At 32.0% G+C, this 23078-nt stretch overlaps 1 protein-coding gene across 6 annotated transcripts in view; it reads right to left on the reverse strand.

Annotated features, from left to right (window-relative positions):
* LOC129906876 (uncharacterized) overlaps window positions 1-23078 on the reverse strand; it is a 564039-nt gene that overhangs the window by 78517 nt on the left and 462444 nt on the right. Inside the window, exon 7 of one of the 6 annotated variants that reach the window (XM_055982840.1) lies at window positions 19948-20398. The exons of the other annotated variants lie outside the window; for them this stretch is intronic. Coding sequence (XP_055838815.1) covers window positions 20386-20398 — 13 coding nt within the window. The 3' untranslated portion in view covers window positions 19948-20385. Of the gene's footprint in view, window positions 1-19947; window positions 20399-23078 lie in introns of those variants that run through there. 6 annotated transcript variants of the gene reach the window in all.

A 23078-nucleotide genomic window follows, 5' to 3' on the forward strand; every position in this document is an offset into this window, starting at 1 on the left:
GGGCCCCAAAGTAAATAATGGGGTATTCTTTTGGATATTGCAACATGTTTTTTTTTAATCAAATATATTTATAAGGAAAATGAAATGTTTCCAGTTTCAAAAAAAAAAACTCTGAATTTCTGAATGACTGCAAACAATCTGAACCAAAATTCAGAACCTTTGGAAATAAAAAAAAAGCTATTAAAATAAGGAAAGAACAAGTCTCATAAACCTTTTATTTTCTTAGGATTATACAGGATTATTTTAATTAATTCTTTTGTCTATAAGTCTAAAACTCTTAACAAAAAAAAGTAATATGTAGTAATAAACCATACATCTAACTTCTAAACTTGGATTTGGATAAGAAACAGTTCACCTTTAACTAAGCCGATTTTAAAATCATAGCGTTTTTTAGATTTGGAAGTGAGATGTATATTTTATTTTTTGTTAAAATAGAGTTATAGCTTAATTCGGGTCTATTGTCTATTTGCAGTTGCAAGTTCAAAAATTTGAAAATCATTATACAGAAAGTTATTCCGCTTTTTAATAAAATTTTCAACTGTTTGTGAAGAATTTTAAAATTTTTAAAAATAAAAATAAATAAATTCCATACATTTTCTTAGAAGGAAAAATAAAGACAACAAAGACTCCCAACTAAAGCTTTGCCCCGGAACCACAGCAGTTCAACCTACGCCTCTTGGAACTCTGTTCCCATGCTCTATTTATTTAATTTTAAGATGAAATTATTAAAATAAGAAACTTCAAAAGAATAATGTGGTGGAAGTGAAAAAATGTATGCAAAAATTCGGTTTAGATCACCAAAAATCTTGATACAAGCATACTTTCTTTTTCCGAGCCAAAATAAAAATTACAATTTTTTTGATATCTATTGTAGGTAACTTTTTTTAGTTCCGTGGATGGAGCAGCGGTGGCGGGCCCCTTTTATCATTTTGCCATTCTGGCCCCTTTGAACCAGTCAGACCCTGGTTAAAACTAATTATAAAATGAATTTAAAAAAAAATACATTATTATAAACATACAGTCAAACATACTATCAGCATACACATAATAAAGGAACAAAAAAAATATATAAATACCTAAAGAAAAACATAAATATTTCTCAAAATTCCTATTATACAAGTGAGGCGTAAAAGAAGAAATCAAGACATGTCATGACTTCTCCTTTTTCCTCCGGGAATATATAATTACACTGTGATAGTTCGATTTTGCAACAGAAGCGAGACACATCGATTCTAATTAATTCAGTGGTGGCAACCGTTTTGAAAGTTTGGCTCAAGTTTTCGAGATATTTCGAAAATAAAATCTTAGGTCGGGACTATTAAAATACTGATAATTTCGAATAATTAAGTTTTTTTGAGCAGTTTTTAGTTTAGAGAAAAGCTATTCCTGTATATAGTTTAATGTTTAACACTATTCCTAGATTGTTATGTTTCGGTCGCTTACAAAGCATTTTATAAACAAAAACTTCACTTTTACATTTTTTTTTTTATTTTGTTGACTTTCAAAGCCTTTAATATGGATACAATTTGAGTTTAACATTGATTCGGGATATTTTATATTATTTACATAGCATATAATTCCAAAAATGAATAAAATACTGCAAACCTGAAAAAGTTCACTAGTGAAAATCAGCCTACTAAGCTACGGAAATGTATCAAAACCTGAACTTAAGATTAAGTTAAGATAGTTTTTGGATTTTCAGCTTAAGCTTAAGATATATCAGATAATAAATGAATTAAATAGTTTTTGGAAGAACAAAAAAACGTTCTTATGTACTTAAATCATGCCGGGATAAAAGCAGTCAAAATAACGTTTTTTGCCTTTCATAACTGTAATATTTAAAAAAAGGAAGTCAAATAAATATTTATGGCATAAAAAAGTGAAGTTTTTGTTTATAAAATGCTTTGTAAGCGACACAATCACTTCTTTGTTTATATTTGGCAAGGTTTCTTTAAAACATCTGTGCCTCAAAAGGTTCGTCGTTGTTTTAAAAATTTTCATCACTTTTTTGCACGATCTGCATGCCACATAGTTTGGTACAGTATCACCATTTTGATTTTTTATTTCGCCAAAAGTCCCCCATACCTTACTTCGGCAGTTTCTTTTGTCGCAAATAGAAAATATATTATTATTAAGACTTAAGCTAATACCTGCACAAATTAACTGGGCATTCCCCACTACCCCATTTGTATTGTTACCTAACGACTAATTACTTTTTTATTTACTCAGTCATTGAAAATCCCTTTCTAAAACCACAATTGTAAAATTAAAATAACCTGCTTTAATTGCATTACCGCAAACAACCAACCCTCAAAACCTAAATAAAAAAAAATATGCAACAGGTACCTATAGGACGTAGAAATTGGAAGTGGTTGTTTTCATTGTTCAAACTGTTCATGATTTTTCGATCACGTTCGAACACTTCGATCACTTCCGATCATTTCGAGTAAAGCCTAGTGTTTATGAACAGTCAATCTGTTTACGAGTAATTTTGTCCGTGGGTATTGTGGATCGAGTATACTCATGAGTTCAAACAATTTGTATTGTTTTGTTTGTGAGTATTTTTGTTTATGAGTAAAATGATTTACGAGTATAGAGAGAAAACGATCGAGCACGAACGATCATTTTAAAAAATTGAAATTGTACGAACAGGTTCGAACATACTCATTTGGATCTCTGCTATGAACACAAAGTCGAAGGAGAAATCGTGGTGAAAAAACCAATACATATAAAATCGGCTCCGCGGTGATTATAATTTCCATACTAAATTGAGCCGCCTTCGGACCCGTTTCTGAGCCGAAGTCGGACTCAGCTCCGCCCGAGGCGGATCGGATTCTGACCGAGGTCGGATTCATTTGCTTGAAGGGACTGTTTATAAACATCAAAAAAAACTTTAATATCACTGTGTATCATACTTCAAACATGTATGAACGCTTTTAATTTGAAATCACTCATCTTAAAACTCACTCAAGTTGAAATAAACAAGCGTCGCGAATACATAAAAGCTGAAACACAATCACGCTTTAGGGCGTCGCTTCGTTGCGTTACGTTGAGAAATCCTCAAAGCGCGCTTCTGTCACTTTGACTTTGAACAGCTGATTGCAACATAAAATCTGCTGTCAAATAAAAAAAAAAACACAGTCACTCACAAAATTATTGGGCCATGTCTTTATCTTGATTTAATTGTGGAAAAATGAAAAAGGATATTAATGTGTTTAAAAAATGCATAGAAATTTGATTATTCTTTAATCCTTTAGTTATAAAAACAAAACCAATCAAAATATATTGTTTTTAACAATAAAACTCAGTCTAAAACATCATTAAATTTTTTTTGTTTTTAATACGTAAATTGTTTTGATTTAAAATACCTCGATGTCGTTTTTTTGTGCAAAATCTATATAGAGAAATTAAAAAACACATATAGTTTTGCAATAATTTATTTTTTGTTATTCACATTTGGCGCAATAATAATGTGGGTGACTGAAACTATGTCTGTTAAATGTCAGAAAGCGAGCAAAAGTTATATCTGGTTGAACTTTTGCTCGCTTTCTTACGTTTCCTTGCGTTTGTCAAAAAAAGCGTACGTAAGAAAAGCGTCATTGTGTGAGGATACACAGATTTCCTATAGTTGAACTTTTCGAAGTTGTCAAAATCGACGGCAAAGCGTGATTGTGTTTCAGCTTTAATTGGAAGTCGAGCACTTTTCACTTTCCAATTAGAACTTTAATTTATTTTATGTTATGTATGTACAACGAAATATATTACAAACATATATGTATATATATAAAAAAAAATACCATATTATTTTAATCAAATGGCATAGAAGGCCAATTAATTTATTTTTTTATCAAATTATAATTAAAATTGTACATTCACCACACACATGCACACACCGCGATCGATAAAATTATCATTTAATGCGCTCACTCCGTCGATTTTATTCAAAACAACATTTAATCCACATTCAACAAACACTTACCTGAATAAACCACCATAATTAGTTAAACGAATAAAATTAAAACACCGGCACTAAACAATACAATTAAATTAATTATTTTTTAAAATTCGCACGAGAATTTAACAAGACCGCACAACCGAAGAACATCGAATTACATGAATAAAAAATAAACTGATGCACAAGTACAAATCGAACACGACACGAGAGTAAACTAACTGCAAATATTGCAGCGGTATATGTTGTTTCCATAGTACTACATAAACACATTTTTTTTGTCTCGTGTTGATATTGTTTGTATATGTTGTTGTAAACTTGGTTATTAATCTCTCTCTCTCTTTACATGTAAATGTGACAAATGAATGAGAATACCAGAGATACCCAAAGGAGATTGGAAACTTTCGTACGTTTTACCCCCCAAAACCCATTTGTTTATTTTGTGTTGTTGTAATGTCTTTTGTATTCGTGAATAAATGTGAAAAACACACATAGTGTAGCCACGGTGTTTTTACGCACACCTAGCCAGAAATGTACGATTTTCCACACATACTTAGCCAAAAGCGTCCGTTTTTTCACGCATATTTATCCAAAATTGTCCGACGGAGCTTGTAGGCAAACCAGTATGACGTCAGAAGTTTCCCATCTCCTTCTGTGTATCTCTGGAGAACACAATCAACACCTGTTATCCGTCATCATTCATCATCAACAGATCTTGAAAAGTTATGGTAAATTTAGTATATTTACACAGCAGTTTTGAATGAAGTTTACATGGAGCGATTTTTTGTTTTCATCCAGACAAATACTCGAGAGCATAATTACATCAATTTGAGGCGGGAGAATGTACGAAAGTACGTAAAAGTACACAAAAGTATTAAAATATAGTACTAAAATTATGTATTAGGCAATGCTATGCAATACGTTCCACATTATTGAGCTACTAATAAAATTCAACAAAATTGATGCAGCAGATATACAAATCGACTATACAATTATTGGTCTTATGACTTAAATAAAATACTACAAAATTATTTCTCATACAAAAAGGTTGTGTTTACAGAAGTTGGAAATTTAAATTTAATTTTTTTTTTGCTATTTTTTAAATAAAAAACTAGACGTAATCAGAATCTTTGTAAAAAACTATCACGACTATACAATTTTTCAAAGTCCGCGGTTCACCTTATCTATTCCTATCTAACCGAAAGAAAACAGGCTGTCATGATAAATGGTACTTTATCTAATTTTCTTTCAACCTCAAGAAGAGTCCCCCAGGGTTCCATTCTAGGCCCACTCTTGTTTTCGCTCTACATAAATGAACTTCCTCAGATTATTTCACAAACTGCAATGCAAATGTACGCTGACGATGTTCAACTATATATGTATATGTAAAATAGCTGCCCTCTTGGGTTGATCGAAGATTCTGTTTCTGTTATAAATGAAGAATTACAAGATATCTTAGTATTTGGTCAGAATAATGGATTGTTTTTGAATCCTAGTAAGTCTAAATGCATCGTTATCTCTAAGAAGATTGTTGAGTTGTCAGTTTTTCCACAAATATATCTTGATGGTGCTATTGTAGAGTACGTTGAAACCGCAAAAAATCTTGGAATGGTGTTAAGCCAGAAGCTCACTTGGGACACTCATATCAACAAAACTGTAGGGAAGGTTTATGGAGTGCTGCGCACGTTGTGGGCCACACAACATTTCACCCCTTTACAGACACGAATAATGCTTTCTAAAACATTGATAATCCCCATTTTAACCTATGGCTGTGAAATATACGGTAACTGCAATAGCAGAAGAAAGTTAAATGTGGCATACAATACCATTGCCAGATACATCTACGGTTTGAAAAGATTTGATAGAATATCATCGTTAGCAAAATCCATACATTATCTTACCTTTGATAATCTCGTACGTTATAGGAATTTAATTTTACTATTTGTTCATCCTCGATTTATAACTTTAACCTCTGAACGACAGTTCTTTATCAATGTTTTTCGGTTATGGAACGGACTACCCCGAAATTTAAGAAGAATTGGTGAGTTAAAACTTTTTAAAAAGAGTTAGAGGCACATTTGTCCCGAAACTAGATCCTTATACTTTTTTTGTTTGTTTCTTGTTACTCAGAGCAAAAGTGAGGAAATGAAGGAATGAATTTTTGTACAGATTGTTAAAATTTTATAAAGTAATAATAAAAATAAGCTCATGCTATAGTTTGGTCAATTTATAGACTAGCTATACACTGCCAGTCACTTGAATACGTTCACATTTTAGTTCATCTTATTTTTAGCCTGTCTTGGTATTTATTGGAATGGTACATCTTTTTTTACATACGTAACGAGAGAACATTTTTATGCGCTTAGTTTATGAGAAAAAAATTGTCTTGGGACCTACCGTTCTTCTCACACGGTAGCTAGACCAAATCTATTCATAAAAAACAAGCATATTTTTTGGCTCATCTGAATACGTTCATAAGCAAAAATGTTAATAAATGATGAGTTGCATGGGTCTGTTGGTCTCAAAATTGTGTCTGGCAATAAATCTGATTGTGTATAACCTGTACACCCAGAGAAAAAACGCTTAGTAATTTTTAATCCGTTCTACATTGAATCAATGGTGAAAAATATATTCATTAACTTTCTAAAAATCGTCCTATGCTTAAGTTACAGTTTGTCACATCAATTTTTATAAGTGAGATAGCACAGTAGTAAAGCACAAGCTTGTCAAGCTGGTTCGATCCCCAGCGGATGCCAGTTTTACTTTTTTTTATTTTTTTTAATGTGTGAACAACTTAGATTTAAAGTATGCTACTTTGATTCAATCATTTTCCACTTAAGGCTAAAAATGTTGTGATTTTCCATTGATTCAAAGTGGTTTCGATTGATTTTACGTTGTTTTTTGGCTCAGAGTAAGGATAAAAACGAGTCGGGAAAAATCTTTAGGCGCGGAAAAAATCGGAAAATAAAAGAAGTCTTTGAATTAGGCCGAAACCAATGATGCATTGGGACAAAAACAAACACAAGTTAAAATTTAGTATGCAGTTATTCGCGCACTATCAAAGGGTATAGAAACAACATTTAAAGTCGAAATTGCTCAGCCACAGCATGGGCCGATAGATGTGCAATGATCAGAACAGCATGACTTCGCGCTAAAAATTAAGCTGAAAACCGGTATAAAATGCAGTTTAACGACGGAAAAACGGGTTGTCAGAAGTGGGAAACATTTGAGTAGAACAAAACTTCGCAAAAATTACCACTTTACAATCCACGAAAAGAAACTCGCCTCAAATAGTAAAAAAAACTGTGTTAGAAATTGCAGATCGAAAGTTTTGTAGAAGGAAAAAGCTTTGCACTTTATGACACCGCCTTCACAGTTATGCAGACAACTTAAAATAATCCTTCTCTCTACGAAGGTCATAAAAATAGAAATTTAGCCCTCGGGGCCCACTTAATTCATTTTTTTCCTTTGATAAATCACCGGTTGCAAATTCGCTTTTTACGACATGTTTTTTTTTTATTGGAAGCGAGTTTCTTTTCGTGGTTTGTAAAGTGGTAATTTTTGCGAAGTTTTGTTCTTCTCAATTATTTACCATTTCTGACAACCTGTTTTGTCGTCTTTAAACTGCATTTTATAGCGGTTTTTAGCTTAATTCTTAGCGTGAAGTCATGCTGTTTTGATCATTGCACATCCATCGGCCCATGTTGTGAATGAGTTACATCGAGTGTTAATGTTGTTTCTATACCCTTCGATATTGCGCAAATAATTGCTTACTAAATTTTAATTTGTGTTTGTTTTTGTCCCAATGCACATAGGGGTATTTGCCAGTTTTACGCGGACAAAATTTTTTTTTTCGGTTTTTCTTCAACGACAAGGTAATTAATACTGGAATTAAGTATTTTTACTGTTAATTTCAATGAAAACATTTTTCTTCCAAAACCTATTTTTGATCAAACAAAAAGTCTCAAGCATGGACCCAAATAGTTTTTTAAAACGCTTAAAAATGGAGTTTTACTAATGGTATCGCCAACATAAAGGTCTTTAAATTTAGGAAAAATTATGAGGGATCAGGTTTTGTAATTCATGAAGTTGAATCTAAAAAAAAAAACTTAAAATATAGATGCATGAAACAAAGTAAGCATTTTAAAACCTAAAACGTTTAAAGGGGACAAATGGGTCGAAGTTGCACTTAGTTGCAATTTTTTTTACAAATTCAATTTGATACGAGTTTAACCTTTAGAAAACATTAAAGTTTATCACGCAATAATGTGAAATAGTATAACTTTTCTCTTTACCAACACAGAAAGACAATATTTTTACGTTTAATTTATATTAAGATTCAACATACATACCACTATTTTATTTTTAAAGTAATATAACATTTAGATACAGCATCTAATAAAATTTTATTTTATTTTTGGGTTGAAAACTCTGAACTCTAGATTGCTGCTGTTAGTCACCTGGAGTGGTAATCAGTTTTAAAACTATAAGACAATGCTAAGTAAGTTATCTTATTGGAGTAGGAAGTTGATTTTTTACTTTTGGATCAGTTTAAAATTTCGTGTTTTGTCCGCCTAAATTGACTAATGCATCGTTAGTTTCGGCCCAATTCAAAGACTTCTTTTATTTTCCTCATTTTTTTCGCGCCTAGTGATTTTTCACGACCAGTTTTCATCCTTACAGGTTATACACAATTAGATTTATTGCCAAACACAATTTTGAGACCAACAGACCCATGCAACTCATCATTTATTAACATTTTTGCTTATGAACGTATTCATATGAGCCAAAAAATATGCTTGTTTTTTATGAATAGATTTGGTCTAGCTACCGTGTGAGAAGAACGGTAGGTTCCAAGACAATTTTTTTTCTCCTAAACTAAGCGCATAAAGATGTTCTCTCGTTACGTATGTAAAAAAGATGTAGGGGAAGTGGTTACCCTCCGTACACGGTCACCCTTCGTACAGTGAGCATAAAACAAAAACTAAACGGTATTCAAACACGTGCTTACTAGTGTGCAGTAGGTGCCGAGCTGCTCAATAAATTTTGAATCCTAAGCCCAACAGATTCGGTCGCGACAAGACGTTTTGTGTTTTTTAGTGCTCTGAGTAATTTTGTTGGGTACATTTGATGTCATATTGTGTGTAAGTTTTGTATGTTTTTGCTAAAAAGTAATGAAGAATAGTTGATTAAAGTGTTAAATTTGTGTTTTAATTATAAATTTTGCAAAATCTCAGTACACTTTTTCAGAAACCGGTTTTTCTGTATAATGTACAGCTTGGGGAGCATTCGTACAGTCAAACATGGGGCACATTCGTACGCATACGTATGCTCCCCATTAAATTTTCTTGAGCAGATTACAATCAAAACACTGAGTTTCAGTTTTATTGAAGTGAAATTTAAACCTTTAAAATAAGTTTTTCGCCTTCTATTGTAAATTTAGGTTGGTATTTTTATATTAATAAATCATTTCTTTTAGAACCATTGCGCGAAAAATTAAGTTTATATTATTTTTTGTTTTTGTTAAAGAAGAATTTATTTATTATATTTAAATGATCCCAGTTAAAAATCGAACTCCGCCGCACCACTGACCGCTGCTGCACCACCGCATGGCTTTTTGACCACCGCACAATGATCATGAAATTTCTATTTCGCCGCACCACCGACCGCCGCACAGTGTGGGAATTCGCTAATCTAGCTGAATTAAATTAATAGCGCTTACAAGTTTATGTTTTTTGTTATTTTTTTTTTGCAAAATTGATATTAAGCATGTGAAAAACTAAATTTAACTGCAATCATTACTATATTTCATGAAATTTTTGATGTACAGAGCTCCAAAAGTACAAGTTTCTTGCCTTTTGCAGACCCATTTCAAAAAAATTAATTACGGTTACAAAAAAAAGTCTTTTGTTATATTTTCGTTCGAGAATCATGATGAATATATACAACAAAGAATAAAACTACTATTTCTTACATATTAAGAAAATTTTGTGATTTACGGAGTTGTGAAGGTGCACGTTTTTTGCACTTTGGTAGACTTTTCTAAGTTTCGCAAAAAAGCAATTTGTAAATTCCAATTTGTAATGAATATACACAAAAATGAAATTAGACTACATAATTTATACAGCAACTAACTTTTTATTGAGGGGACTTTAAACAAAATATAAATTAAAACCACAATCATTCACACTTTAGAAGAAAAAAAATATTTTAAAAGAGTTTAAGATAGCTTAAGTTGTGACATTTAGAAGATCTAGGACTTCATGCTCGATCACATTTTTCTTTCTTTTTGGAATGCACCTGAGACTTGCGATGAAAGGATCAGAAGTTATCAACAGTCGATTGAAAAGATCTGTCATCGTGTGCAACCGCGATGTTTTTCTGGTGAATAGTTCCCGATATTTCCTATTCTCTTTGTTTCTTGCCTCTTGCGCTTCCTCCGAAAGTTGGCCAATTGGAAGAATGCAAGAAGCAATCACTTGTCTGCCATGAAATAATACTTTATGGACGCTTACTGGCATGTAATACCATCCATACTTCTCAAGATATAAGGTCCTAGTCCTGGTCGCACATGCTTCAAAAGCATCCAAATTAATGGGAAATCCAGAAGCTAGGGCTTCTAAAATAATGTGAAACCCTTTTAGAAGCTCTATATCAATTCCTGTTATTTCAGCCGTTTTATTTTCGTCTCGGAAGAATCGCCTTGCCGTATTGCCATCGTTCGAGTTGCCAGCTTGTTGAGTTGGCATGTCAATGCGTAAGCCAGTCTCCATTTTAAATCTTGTTTGTATGAGTTCTTTCCTGGCTTTAACCTTTTCCTTGCTTTCCTTCTCTTTGACTTGCCAAACCTTAACATCAAGCCTGTATGCTATATGAAGGATACACTCCATAAAACGAATCCAAGAATGGAGTGGACTTAACCCAAAGGACATTGAAAACGCATCCAAAGACTTTCTCGGAATAATAGTGGCATTGTTCATTTCTGATGGCTTTGCACCGCATATGTAACATGTTTGTGATGACGATGTCACAGGTGATAAGGCAGTGCATACTTTGCCATCTACCATTGTTAACAAAAATACTGGTTTAATTGTAACATGAAATTCTTCCTCATGGATTTCAATAGGTGCTAATGCGTTTATTTGCTCAGCTATCAGATCAACTTCCAATTTTATCATGTCAGTCGTTTCCTTGGCAAACACAAGTTTTATGGGGCGACAGTATCTTGTTGACGAGGGGGCAGGATTTTGCCAAATTATTGTCTTGACACGATCTTCCTGACAAAACATTTGAATTGGAACCATAGACACGCTGAAAAGGTTTCCGTCATAACATTCTTCAGACGTGTATTTTTGTTTATATGATCTTTGCTGGGCTCCATCACATCCCCATTTAAAAATCAGAGATAATTCTTTAAGCCCTGTTTTAAAATCCTCACAATTCAACACATCTTTCTCTGCCAAACATAAACGCCTGACACTATGATCAACTAAGCTCTGAAGATCACATGTGGCAGCCGATTCTGACACAGTGTTCATATTAGGATAGCATTTCTTCTTGGATTCTTTAATTTTGTCGTATGTGGGCATTAAATTTGGAACAAATTTGTTGAGTTTCTGACGCACAATCTCATATTGATGAGTGGATAGCTGCGCATCCACAATCAATGCTAGCGATTCATCAGCAGATAAAGAAATTCGGTTAGAGGACACTTTTTTGAGGGATTTCTTTAAATTTGTACCTTAATTAAATCAAAAGTAAATAAATGTTTATGATACAATATTGAAAACAAACCTTCTTTTGGGGAACTAAGTGACAATTTTTTAATTATAGCAGCAGTATCTCTCTTTCCAACTTTCCTCAAGTTTTTTTCATAAGCCGTTCCAATTTCTTCAAAGCTATATGAATCCAAGAGGCTTTGCACTTTTTTCATTTTAATTTTTTCACAGCACTCTTCAAAATTTTTTTTTGGCCTTCCTACTTTTTTAATATTTGAAGTGGATGGAATTTCATCCAAAAATTTATGTGGCAGAGTTATGGTTTCATTAAGCCAGGAAGAATTAATGCGTTCGAAAACGTCCCGTTTCCTACCACATTTGGCCCACCTCTCATTAATTTTAAAAGAAATCTGACTAACAGTCGCCTTAAGTGCTTTGATTGCATCCTCTGAAAATTGAATTCCATCAAAATAGCTCATAATAAATGAAAACACCGCTTCAACACGCTTTATTTTGATTTTGGAAATCCAAACCCCAAAAATTTGTGTTTTTGTGATTTCGATAGACATTCTGAAAATTTCAAAAAACAAAACCATATGTGAAAAGCCTAAACGCACCATAAAAGTGAAACATTGACTTGTACGTACCACAAAAGACGACATTGGACACAGCAAAACTAATATTAAAGTCAGAACACAACTTAGCCAAATTTTTTTTTTTTTTTGACACCACTTCAAATGTGAAAAAAAAATATTTTCGCACCTCTTCTGCAGCACTTTAGAGCTTTAAATGATAGATAATATATCAGGCTTTCAAATACATATAGTAACTAAACCGAATAACCCGAAATACATAAAGTTTTTCTCTCATGAATACAAAAATTTACTAAAAATGCCTATTTTTTTTTATCCCAACCACCAAATAAAAATGTAAACACCCTATAAAACAAAAATTTTACTTACTTTTCAGTTCACTGATATCGTATTTAATAACACAAATCAAAAGTTTTTATAAAAAACATACACAGGACTCACAAGAAAAAAAATACCAAAACTACTTTTGCAAGCCAATTGATAGTGAAATTATCACCAACTGCAACTTCAAGACTAATTATTTTTATTTTACATGCTTCCCACATAAAAATTTTTTCTTATTCGCTTATTAGAAGGTTTAAGCTGCAAGTAAAACCTGTTTTCGCATCAATTTGTGCTACTCATTTTTTTAATTAAATTCCGCTAGATGAGCGAATTCTCACACTGTGCGCCGGCGCTGGTGCGGCTGTGATGCGGCGGTCAATAATATTTTTTTTCTTTAAAAATTCAATTTCTATTTTTACTCGTAGAGTCAAAGTTAATTCCTTAATAAAAAAAAAAAAATGCTGAGATCTCATGCTTTCCTTATATGAACAAAGTTTGAGTTGAATATTTTTAATTTTTTTTTTGTTCAAGCAGAATTAGGGTTAACAATGTGTCAAGTTCAGTTAATTAATAAATTAATAAGCAATTAAATTTTTTAAAACGCGTATTTGGCATTTCAATAATCAAAAGGAAGTCAAATTAACGTTCTTAATATCCTGTACGAATATACCCCATGTGCTGTACGAAGGTACCCCACGGGTGGGGAGGATTCGTACAAAAATCTAATCCCAGTAAAATGGCTATAACTATTTAAGCCTTTGACTTAGAAGTGTCAAACTGTTTTGTAAAGTGTAATAATATACTGTGAAGGGATCGCACCAGCGATCACTTAATTAATTGCGTTAAACATAAAAACTATTAATAGAACATTCAACCTGCTTCGATATTTAATATCCATATTCCCATCGCATTACATTTCATAATCAGCTATAGCAAAGCCAATGCACAAACAACACAACATTTATATTTCCGTTGGCACACTCAGTGCATTGTGCATATAGCTATAACATCATATAGCTCATATAGTTCAACTGGCACCTTCAGTTCGAAGTATTGTTGAATAGCAATACAGGCATTTTTATTGATAAAATTTTGTATCAAAGGAGAAGAACAAAATAAAAACTTACACTTCTTATTCTACAATACACGATTGCGTTTCACTTTAACAAGCAACTCGCTGCAGTTAAACCAATCTTGTAGTAATATAGACGCCCTAAAGAGCTACTCGCTTTTGGGTCAAGGTTTACACGGCTACTCGCCGGACCCGTCTAAATTACTAAGGAGTAAAAATCGAAATATATTCATCTAAACAGTTATCCAACTACAGACTTTGCATGGCGATCTTGCCAGACTAAAGGACTGAGAAGAAGACTCTGAGCGAAGCTGACAAGAAGATCTGTTCGAGCTACGACAAAACAACCTGTGCTGCAGATTTGATAACATTCAACCGGTCAGAAAAATTTACACCATTGACATCGTCGCCGATATCTACAATCAACAAGAAGAAACAAGACGTTACATAGGACACATCCAGCTTAGATGTCAAAGAAAATTCGCCTGGCGTTGGCAGCCAATCTAATAGAGCAGGCACAAGCTCTAATCAACAAACCGAAAACAGTGGAAGCAGGACCAAAACCTATCAGTATAGAGGAGTATACAAGAAGAAACAACATAAAAAGGACACCTGAAGCTAGAATCCCACCAGTAAGCAAAAGAGGGGGAAAACAGCTGAAGCTTAAGCAACACCTCATCGAGCTGTATAGGCTAGCAAACAGAAGAAGAGAAGACAAAGACAACAAGACGAAAAAGAGTTCCATAACTTATTTGAGAAAATGATAGAGAACACAAAAAGCGTCTCAAAATAATGGGTAAAGGACAATCGAAGATAGAAGAGGTAGTTGTCAACAACAACGGACCTCAATTAAATAAACTTAATGAAAATTCTAATTTTGAAATAGACCTTTTATCAATTTCATTAGTTATAATAATAATATTCGTTTTAAAATACGTCCACAGGACAATTAAGAAAAAACTAAATAATGTTGTAAAAAAAGAAATAATAAGAAATAATATTATAGGTAGACGAATATCTGTATAAAAAAAAAATAAAAATAAAAATTTTTTAAAATACATATGTATTCCCTAAAATTATTATGTATCAAAAAACTTATGGAAAATCTTGCTAATATTATCGAAGAACTTCACCATATTTTGAGAAACCTAAGAAAAGACGGACCAAATAGAAAAAGGTCAAAAGAGCCAGGAAAACAAAAAAAAAGAACAAGTTGAGGAAATTTTCAAAAGAGCGCGTATTCAGGCTAAACTCTTAGAACAGACATTGTCCGAAGAAGGGAAAAACGACCTTCAGCCACATTACGATCATTTATATAGATATCATAAAGAGGCTTTTGAAAGAATTGCAGCCAGTATAAAGCAAGAAGACAAAGAAAAAGAACCAATTTTATTAACAACAAAAAATACAGACAAAATGGCAGAATTTGATTTTAGTAAGGCACAAAAGTTGCCTGTACTTAATTACGAGGCAAATGACAAAAAAGCAGAAAATATTAGGGATTTCATAAATGTGCCCTTAATTATGAAAGTGGACTAAGTCACTCCTAAAAATGGCATCAAATCTAGCCTAAAAATAGTTATTATTTAAGGGGTAAAGTTTATTTGAACGCGAAATTGCAGTAAATAAACTTCTTTATTGCTCCTCTAGTGATTTCATAAAAGAAATATAATTAAATCGTTATAAGAAAATTATTATGTAAGTTTTTCTTTAAACAATGCAAAAAGTGACTTAGTCCACTTTCATAATCAAGGGCACAAATAATATAGAGTTTTACCATGATACATTAAATGAACTTTCGAAACCTATGCTAATCAAATTTATATTGAAATGTAAAATCCAAGGAAGGGCATTGACTGAATTAGGAACTGCAAAAATTATAACAATTGAACAATTAAAACAAAATTTAAATGCGAAATGCGGAGATAAGGACACAATAGAGAGTATTCAAGCTAAACTAGATAGATCACGTCAAAAAAATCGTACTATGCGAGAATTCGTGTCAGAAATAGAACACTTAATATCAAAAATGACAGAATTAGAAATACCATACAAGGGGAGCAGTCTAGAGAAACATTAACAGCAGCAAATGAACGTAGAGGTTAAGCGTTTTTAAAACAAGGAGTTAATGATAGATACAAGATAATTTTGGATAGTGCAAGGCATACAAAAATGCAAGATGCTATAACACATCTTTTAGAGTTAGCTCTAAGTACAGCCCAAGTAACAGAGAATATCAGATATGCCAACAATTTTAGTTATTCTAATGCCCAAAACCAAACAAACCAGTGTTTTTCACCTCGGAGTTTTCACAATAACTACCGAAATAATGCTTATAATTCTAGTAACATGAATAGAAATTTTCCACGACAAACAAATTTTCGTAGCAATTACTTTCAAAATTTTCCAAGGCAAAATAATTTTAACAATAATAACAATTACCAACGATCATATTACCAACCACGTTTTAATTCACCACAGAATAACAATTCTATTCAGTATAATAACACTAATAGAACCAATCCAAATAACATAAATAGACAAAATAATAACCAATCTAATTTTTATAGAAGGGACAATACTTATCAAAATAATTCTAACATAAGAGGCAATGAAAGAAACGCGGTGAAGAATAACCGAAATAATAATAGGGAAAGGGAAACAACTTATATTATAAATGAGGGAAACGAAATACCCAACGAGGGGGAAGCCGACCTATCGGGGGGAAATCTGTAAGCCCAATACAACACATAGCTATATGTGCAGGGGGCATAACAAACGGCCTGTATGTAAAATTTAAGATTAACAATAAATCAGGTTTAAGATTTTTATTAGATACAGGAGCATCAATTTGCATAATTAAACAAGGAGTTCTGGATAAAAATACAAAAATAAATGAAAATAATAAAATAACAATACAGGGTATTTCCGGTAATTTAAGAACAGTAGGCACTAGCATAAATAACGTTACAATAGGACAACACGAAACATCCTATACTTTTCATGTAGTACAAGACTCATTTCCAGTACCTGTAGATGGAATCATTGGTGCTAATTTTCTTAAAGATTTTGGGGCAGTAATAGATCTAGAACACTTTGTATTAAAATTATGTTCAGAAGCTTTCCAAATTTCACTTCCAATATTAAACTCAGAACAACTTATTTCACTTACCATCGCACCCAGATCCGAAGCCACCTATTGGCTTAATAGTAAACATTTAGATACAAGAATATTCGATTCACAAGAACTTTGTGAAGGAGTTTTTATGGCAAGTTCTATTTCTCAGTCGAGAAACGGTAGAATTCCAATTAAAATTTTAAATACCCGAGAATCCGTATAAAAGAAATAAATTTCGAAACTCTTAATGAGGAGGAAAAATATGAACTCAAAGCTATATGTTCTAAATTTGAAGATATTTTTCACCTAGAAACCGATAAATTAACATACACACATATAGGTCAGGCCCACATATCACTCAAGGAAGGAGCTACTGCAAAATATACCAAACCATATAGATTACCCCATTCTCAGAAAAAAGATATTCAAATAGAAGTAGAAAAGATGCTCAAAGATGATATAATAGAACCTTCTCACCTATTCTTGTAGTTCCCAAGAAAAAAGATCCCATAACGGGAATACAAAAAGTCAGATTGGTAATTGATTATAGAAAAGTAAACGATGTTATTGAGGATGATAAATTTCCATTACCCAATATAACTGACATATTTGATAAGGTTGGGGGTGCAACATATTTTTCATGCATAGATTTAAGCCAAGGTTATTATCAAATGGAATTAGAGAAAAATAGCAGACCTTGCACGGCCTTTTCAACAGAAAACGGACATTATCAAATGAAACGACTTCCAATGGGTTTAAAAATATCACCCAGCACTTTTTCAAGAATGATGTCTGTAGCTATGTCAGGTCTAACTTACTCACGTTGTTTTGTATATCTTGACGATTTAATAGTCTTCGGTAGAAATCTAGAAGACCATAATAAAAATTTAATGGAAGTTTTTGAAAGATTTAGGGAAGTGAATCTTAAAATCCATCCTAGAAAATGTGCTTTTCTTAGAAAAGAAGTTTTATATTTAGGACACATAATATCCAGTAATGGTATTATACCAGATCCATCTAAGTCGAATGTAATGAAAAATTACCCAACTCCCAAAAACGCAGATGAAGTAAGAAGATTCGTAGCATTTGCTAACTATTACCGAAAATTCATACCAAACTTTGCTACACTGGCAATACCTTTAAATCGGTTATTAAGAAAGAACGTAGATTTTGAATTCTCTGAAGATTGCAAAACATCTTTTTATTTACTTAAAGAAGTGCTTATAAGTCCAAATGTTTTACAATTCCCAAATTTTGAAAAAGAATTCATACTCCGAACAGACGCATCTGGATTTGCTTTAGGTTCTGTGTTATCCAATTATGATGATAAACCAATTGCTTACGCAAGTAAATCTCTTAACAAAGCAGAAAAGAATTATAGCACTATAGAAAAAGAATTACTTGCTATAGTTTGGGCAGTGAAGCATTTCAGACCGTATCTTTTCGGAAGACGTTTTAAAATATTAACCGATCATAGGCCTTTAGTATATCTATTTTCACTTAAAGAACCTTCCAGTCGATTAACCAAATTTAGACTATTAATAGAAGAATATACTTTTTATGTAGAGTATACACCAGGGAAAAACAACTGCACTGCAGATGCCCTAAGAAGAAAACAAATTCATTCAGAGGACTTACAAAAACTTTACGTTTGTGTCACAACAAGAGCACAATCAAAGAAATCCGATATAAACAAAGAAAATCCCCCAAAAGAAAAAGTAGAAAAAGAAAATATCATCAGTGAACTTTTAAAAGCTCCGGAAACGGGTTTGAAATAAGTTGAGTTAAAAATAATTAACAGTTTTAAAGAAGAAGATGAAGATTTTGCAAAACTAAAGGGTACTAGAGTATTAAGTCCAAATCTTATAGGTATTGGGATATATTCCGGGAAGTAATTGTTTAATTTTAAACCGGTCCAAGATAAGTACTAATGCCCGATCGGCATCATTTGACAAAATGTTGTTGCGGGACGTACAGAAAAATTGTGAACCGCAAATGAATAATTGAAAGGAATCCAAGAATGGCACTATTGACCGATCAGCATCATTTGACAAAATGTTGTTGAGGGACGTGCGTACAATTTGCGGACCTTTATCAATTAAAATTTACTAAAGAAGAATTAAACAAAATAACAGACGGCCGTCATAAAGAAAAAATAAATGTATTAAAGAAAATCATAGAAGGAATATTTAAAGAAAGTAAAATAAAAGTGCACATAATAGATGAAAAAATTAAAATAACAGACCATTGCAAAATTAAATTAGTACTAAATGATTATCATATGTTACCAACGAGTGGACATGCAGGTATAAATCGCATGTTGCGAAATATTAAAAAAAGATATTATTGGACAGGCATGCAAAACGATGTGACGACATACGTTAAGCACTGCCCAACAGTGGCGTAGATAGCTTTTCGCTAAGGGGGGGGGGATGGATTTAGTTCGCAAATTTTTTAAAAGTTTTAATAAATTTTTCTTCGTATTGTTTTTATTTTCTTTAAATTGGAGAAAGTTCTTTCGGTGGTTGACGTACGTTGAAACCAGCAGTGTAACTTATATCTTTAATAAAATATATATGGGTACTAGGAAAACTTTCTTCGGGGCTGCTATCGAGGGCTTTTAATGAGTTCATAGAGGAAGTATTATTCCTTCTGATAAAATATCTTTTCTGAGTTTTTAATTCTTCACACAGAGAAAAATATGACCAGGACCACCTAAAAACTAACAGATTTTCTTATTGAACAGTTTTACGAAGAAACCTTATTAAAATCAGCAATTAATTATTAAATATTATTTTCATGGAGAAAATCTTTTTGAAATTTAGTAAAAATTTCATTATTTAAAATTTTGCAATAAGGAAAACCCGATTGTTAAAATAATATTTCCTTCTTGGATGAAAACCATAAGGAAATCTTATTGTTTTTGTTCTATTTTACGTGGTCTTGTTTTCTCGGTGGAAGAATAGAAGATTGTCCTGCATTCTTTAGCTGCTTTGTCTATTTCAGACGAAGAATTCTTGGAAAGAACCAAAATCCTTTCTAGTATGTTTTCATGGTTTCTAAATTTTTCTTCAAGGCCCATTATTTAGAAATCGAGAAAAGGTTGAAAACAGTAACACGAAAATATTCTTTTCTGTACTTTGAACCGAAGGGTTCGAACGATTCTTTTGTCGCTTCACTATTCTCTTATGTTTGAAGCCTATGTCAAGGACTTCAGTTATTTTTTTTTTTGGAACCTACAAACACTTTCGAAAATGAGTCGCCTTCTGCCCAATTAATTTTTAGTTGATCTCTTAAATCTTTGGCGAGATCCAAAGCTTGGACCAAGTCTAAATTCACTCTTTGAAACTCCGACTTAATGGCAACGAGAGTTGGTAAACCATATTTATAACCTTTAAGCTAATCAAAAACTCGAAATCCATAGCGTTTTTTTTCAGAGTGTGTTTCTTTAACTTATTTTGCTCTGAAAACGTCTGTTTTTTTGCATTCAAATTAAAATATCTTTTGTTCTAATTTCAACTTTGGAAATTTTTATACATTTTTGAAAACTGCAATAACACGACAAGTTTTCAAAAAAATAAACCAGTGCCACACCATACAATTTGTTTTCAGGGTGTTGTTCTGAAATAAAAGAAAGAAATTGAGTTTTTATAAAACATGGAATTGTTAATTAATTTGCAGCAAAATGGCGTATGAAATAAAAAATATTTTGATTAATTAATTATTTCTTATTATTAGGCAATGTTTTAGTGAAAGAATTGTAAAAAACAAAAATCAATTATGAGCGAAGGAAGCAAAATACTGTTGCAAAGTCGGGATTTTTCGAAATTTCACAAAAACTGCATTAAATCGAAAACCGTAAGGATTTGGGATGAACAAGTTACCAAATTCTGAGAGCCGTAAAGTTGGCCTATCTGCATATTTCGTTTGATCCATTACTTTTGGGACACCCTGTATATGTTATTATTGTAGGATCGTTAGAATTAAGATATTAAATACTAAATATATGTACATGAAAAAAAAAAAAAAATATATTCATTAATTAATAGAATTATTAAGTTAAGGAGAAAAAAAATATGTAGGTATACAATAAAGTTAAGAATACGTTAAAAAAAAAAAAAAAAAAAAAAAGAAATATATAATCAGATTTATTATAAGTACAATAGAAAGAAGATATTATGTAATAACGTAGAAAATAAGTTAAAAAAAAAAATTGTTAAAATAAAATATCAAGTAGGTATTTGCTACGTAACCAAAAAATTAAATTGTATGATTGAAGGAATGAATGTTTTTCAAAAAAAAAAAAAACTTAATTTTAACTTTAGATTCTAGATACCTATCTAAAAAAAAATAAATAAAAAAAAAAAAAAAATACATAATCATAGACAGAAAAATGTTAATACAATCAAAAAAAAAAAAAAAATATCAAATGACATACTAAACAAGATCCCTTGATGTACAAGTATCGCATACAAAAGAAGAAATCATGCCATGTTATGATTTCTCCTTTTTATCCCAGGAAGGGTGGTGTGAAGGGATCGCACCAGCGATCACTTAATTAATTGCCTTAAACATAAAAACAATTAATAGAACATTCAACCTGCTTCGATATTTAATATCCATATTCCCATCGCATTACATTCCATAATCAGCTATAGCAAAGCCAATGCACAAACAACACAACATTTATATTTCCGTTGGCACACTCAGTGCATTGTGCATATAGCTATAACATCATATAGCTCATATAGTTCAACTGGCACCTTCAGTGCACGAGCTATATTGTAATATGACACCAAATTCATATACAACAACACTTTCAATGAATGAAGAAAAAACAGACATAATTAAGGGTCGCTGACTTATGGTAGTAAAATAAGCATCATAAGCAAGCTAGCCCAAAACACTTGAAGTGCATGGCTATTATGCTGATGTTGCATTTTATGGGAATTCCTATTGAATATCGAAGTATTGTTGAATAGCAATACAGGCATTTTTATTGTTAAAATTTTGTATAAAAGGAGAAGAACAAAATAAAAACTTACACTTCTTATTCTACAATACACGATTGCGTTTCACTTTAACAAGCAACTCGCTGCAGTTAAACCAATCTTGTAGTAATATAGACGCCCTAAAGAGCTACTCGCTTTTGGGTCAAGGTTTACACGGCTACTCGCCGGACCCGTCTAAATTACTAAGGAGTAAAAATCGAAATATATTCATCTAAACAGTTATCCAGCTACAGACTTTGCAATACATATTTTATATAAAGTCCATTTGCTCGAAGCTGGAGTGAGTTAATAAATAGTTAAAAATAAATAAGTAAAAACTGTACGAAGGGTGACCACTTCGCCCTACCATTGCAATAAATACCAAGACAGGCTTAAAATAAGATGAACTAAAATGTGGACGTATTCAAGTGACCGGCAGTGTATGTATGTATATTAGGGTGGACCAAAAAAAAATATTTTTCATTATTTTAATTTGCTCTACCGATAACTTGTTTTTTCGACACAAAATAATGCTACCCTAATTTTTTCAGAATTTTTCGATGATGTTTAGGGGTTGCACGCACCCCTTCATTAACAAAAATAAGCTCTTTTAGTTTGTAATTTTTTTAAAGCTTAAATAATTTTTTAATCGAAAAGCTGTTTGAGTAAAAAGTATTGAGTATCAATAGATCTACTTACATCAATTTTTCTTTTTTCAAAAAAAAATATTTTTGACTGATTCCCAGGCGTTAGAAGTCGAAATTACTGGTATTTAACTCCTCTACAAAATACCGTTATCAAATCTCGGCACCCACGATATAGTACCCTCCCCCATTTTTCCTGCACTTGTTTTGGTACTATCTTTTTTAAAAAATATTTTTCTTTTATCAATTTAAGAAGAACTGAGCAATATAAAAGCACGGTTTTTATACTAAATTTGATGCGGAATACGATCAAAATAATTTTAACCTAAAAAAAGAGTAAAACATAGTTTTAAGGCTTTTTTCTGAGCATTTACCAGTAATTTCAACTTCTAACGCCTGGGAATCAGTCAAAAATATTTTTTTTTTGAAAAAAGAAAAATTGATGTAAGTAGATCTATTGATACTCAATACTTTTTACTCAAACTGCTTTTCGATTAAAAAATAATTTAAGCTTTAAAAAAATTAAAAACTAAAAGAGCTTATTGTTGTTAATAAAGGGGTGCGCGCAACCCCTAAACATCATCGAAAAAATCTGAAAAAATTAGGGTAGCATTATTTTGTGTCGAGGAAACAAGTTATCGGTAGAGCAAATCAAAATAATGAAAA

Source organism: Episyrphus balteatus, chromosome 1 (assembly GCF_945859705.1).
Source record: "Episyrphus balteatus chromosome 1, idEpiBalt1.1, whole genome shotgun sequence".
NCBI lineage: Eukaryota > Metazoa > Arthropoda > Insecta > Diptera > Syrphidae > Episyrphus > Episyrphus balteatus.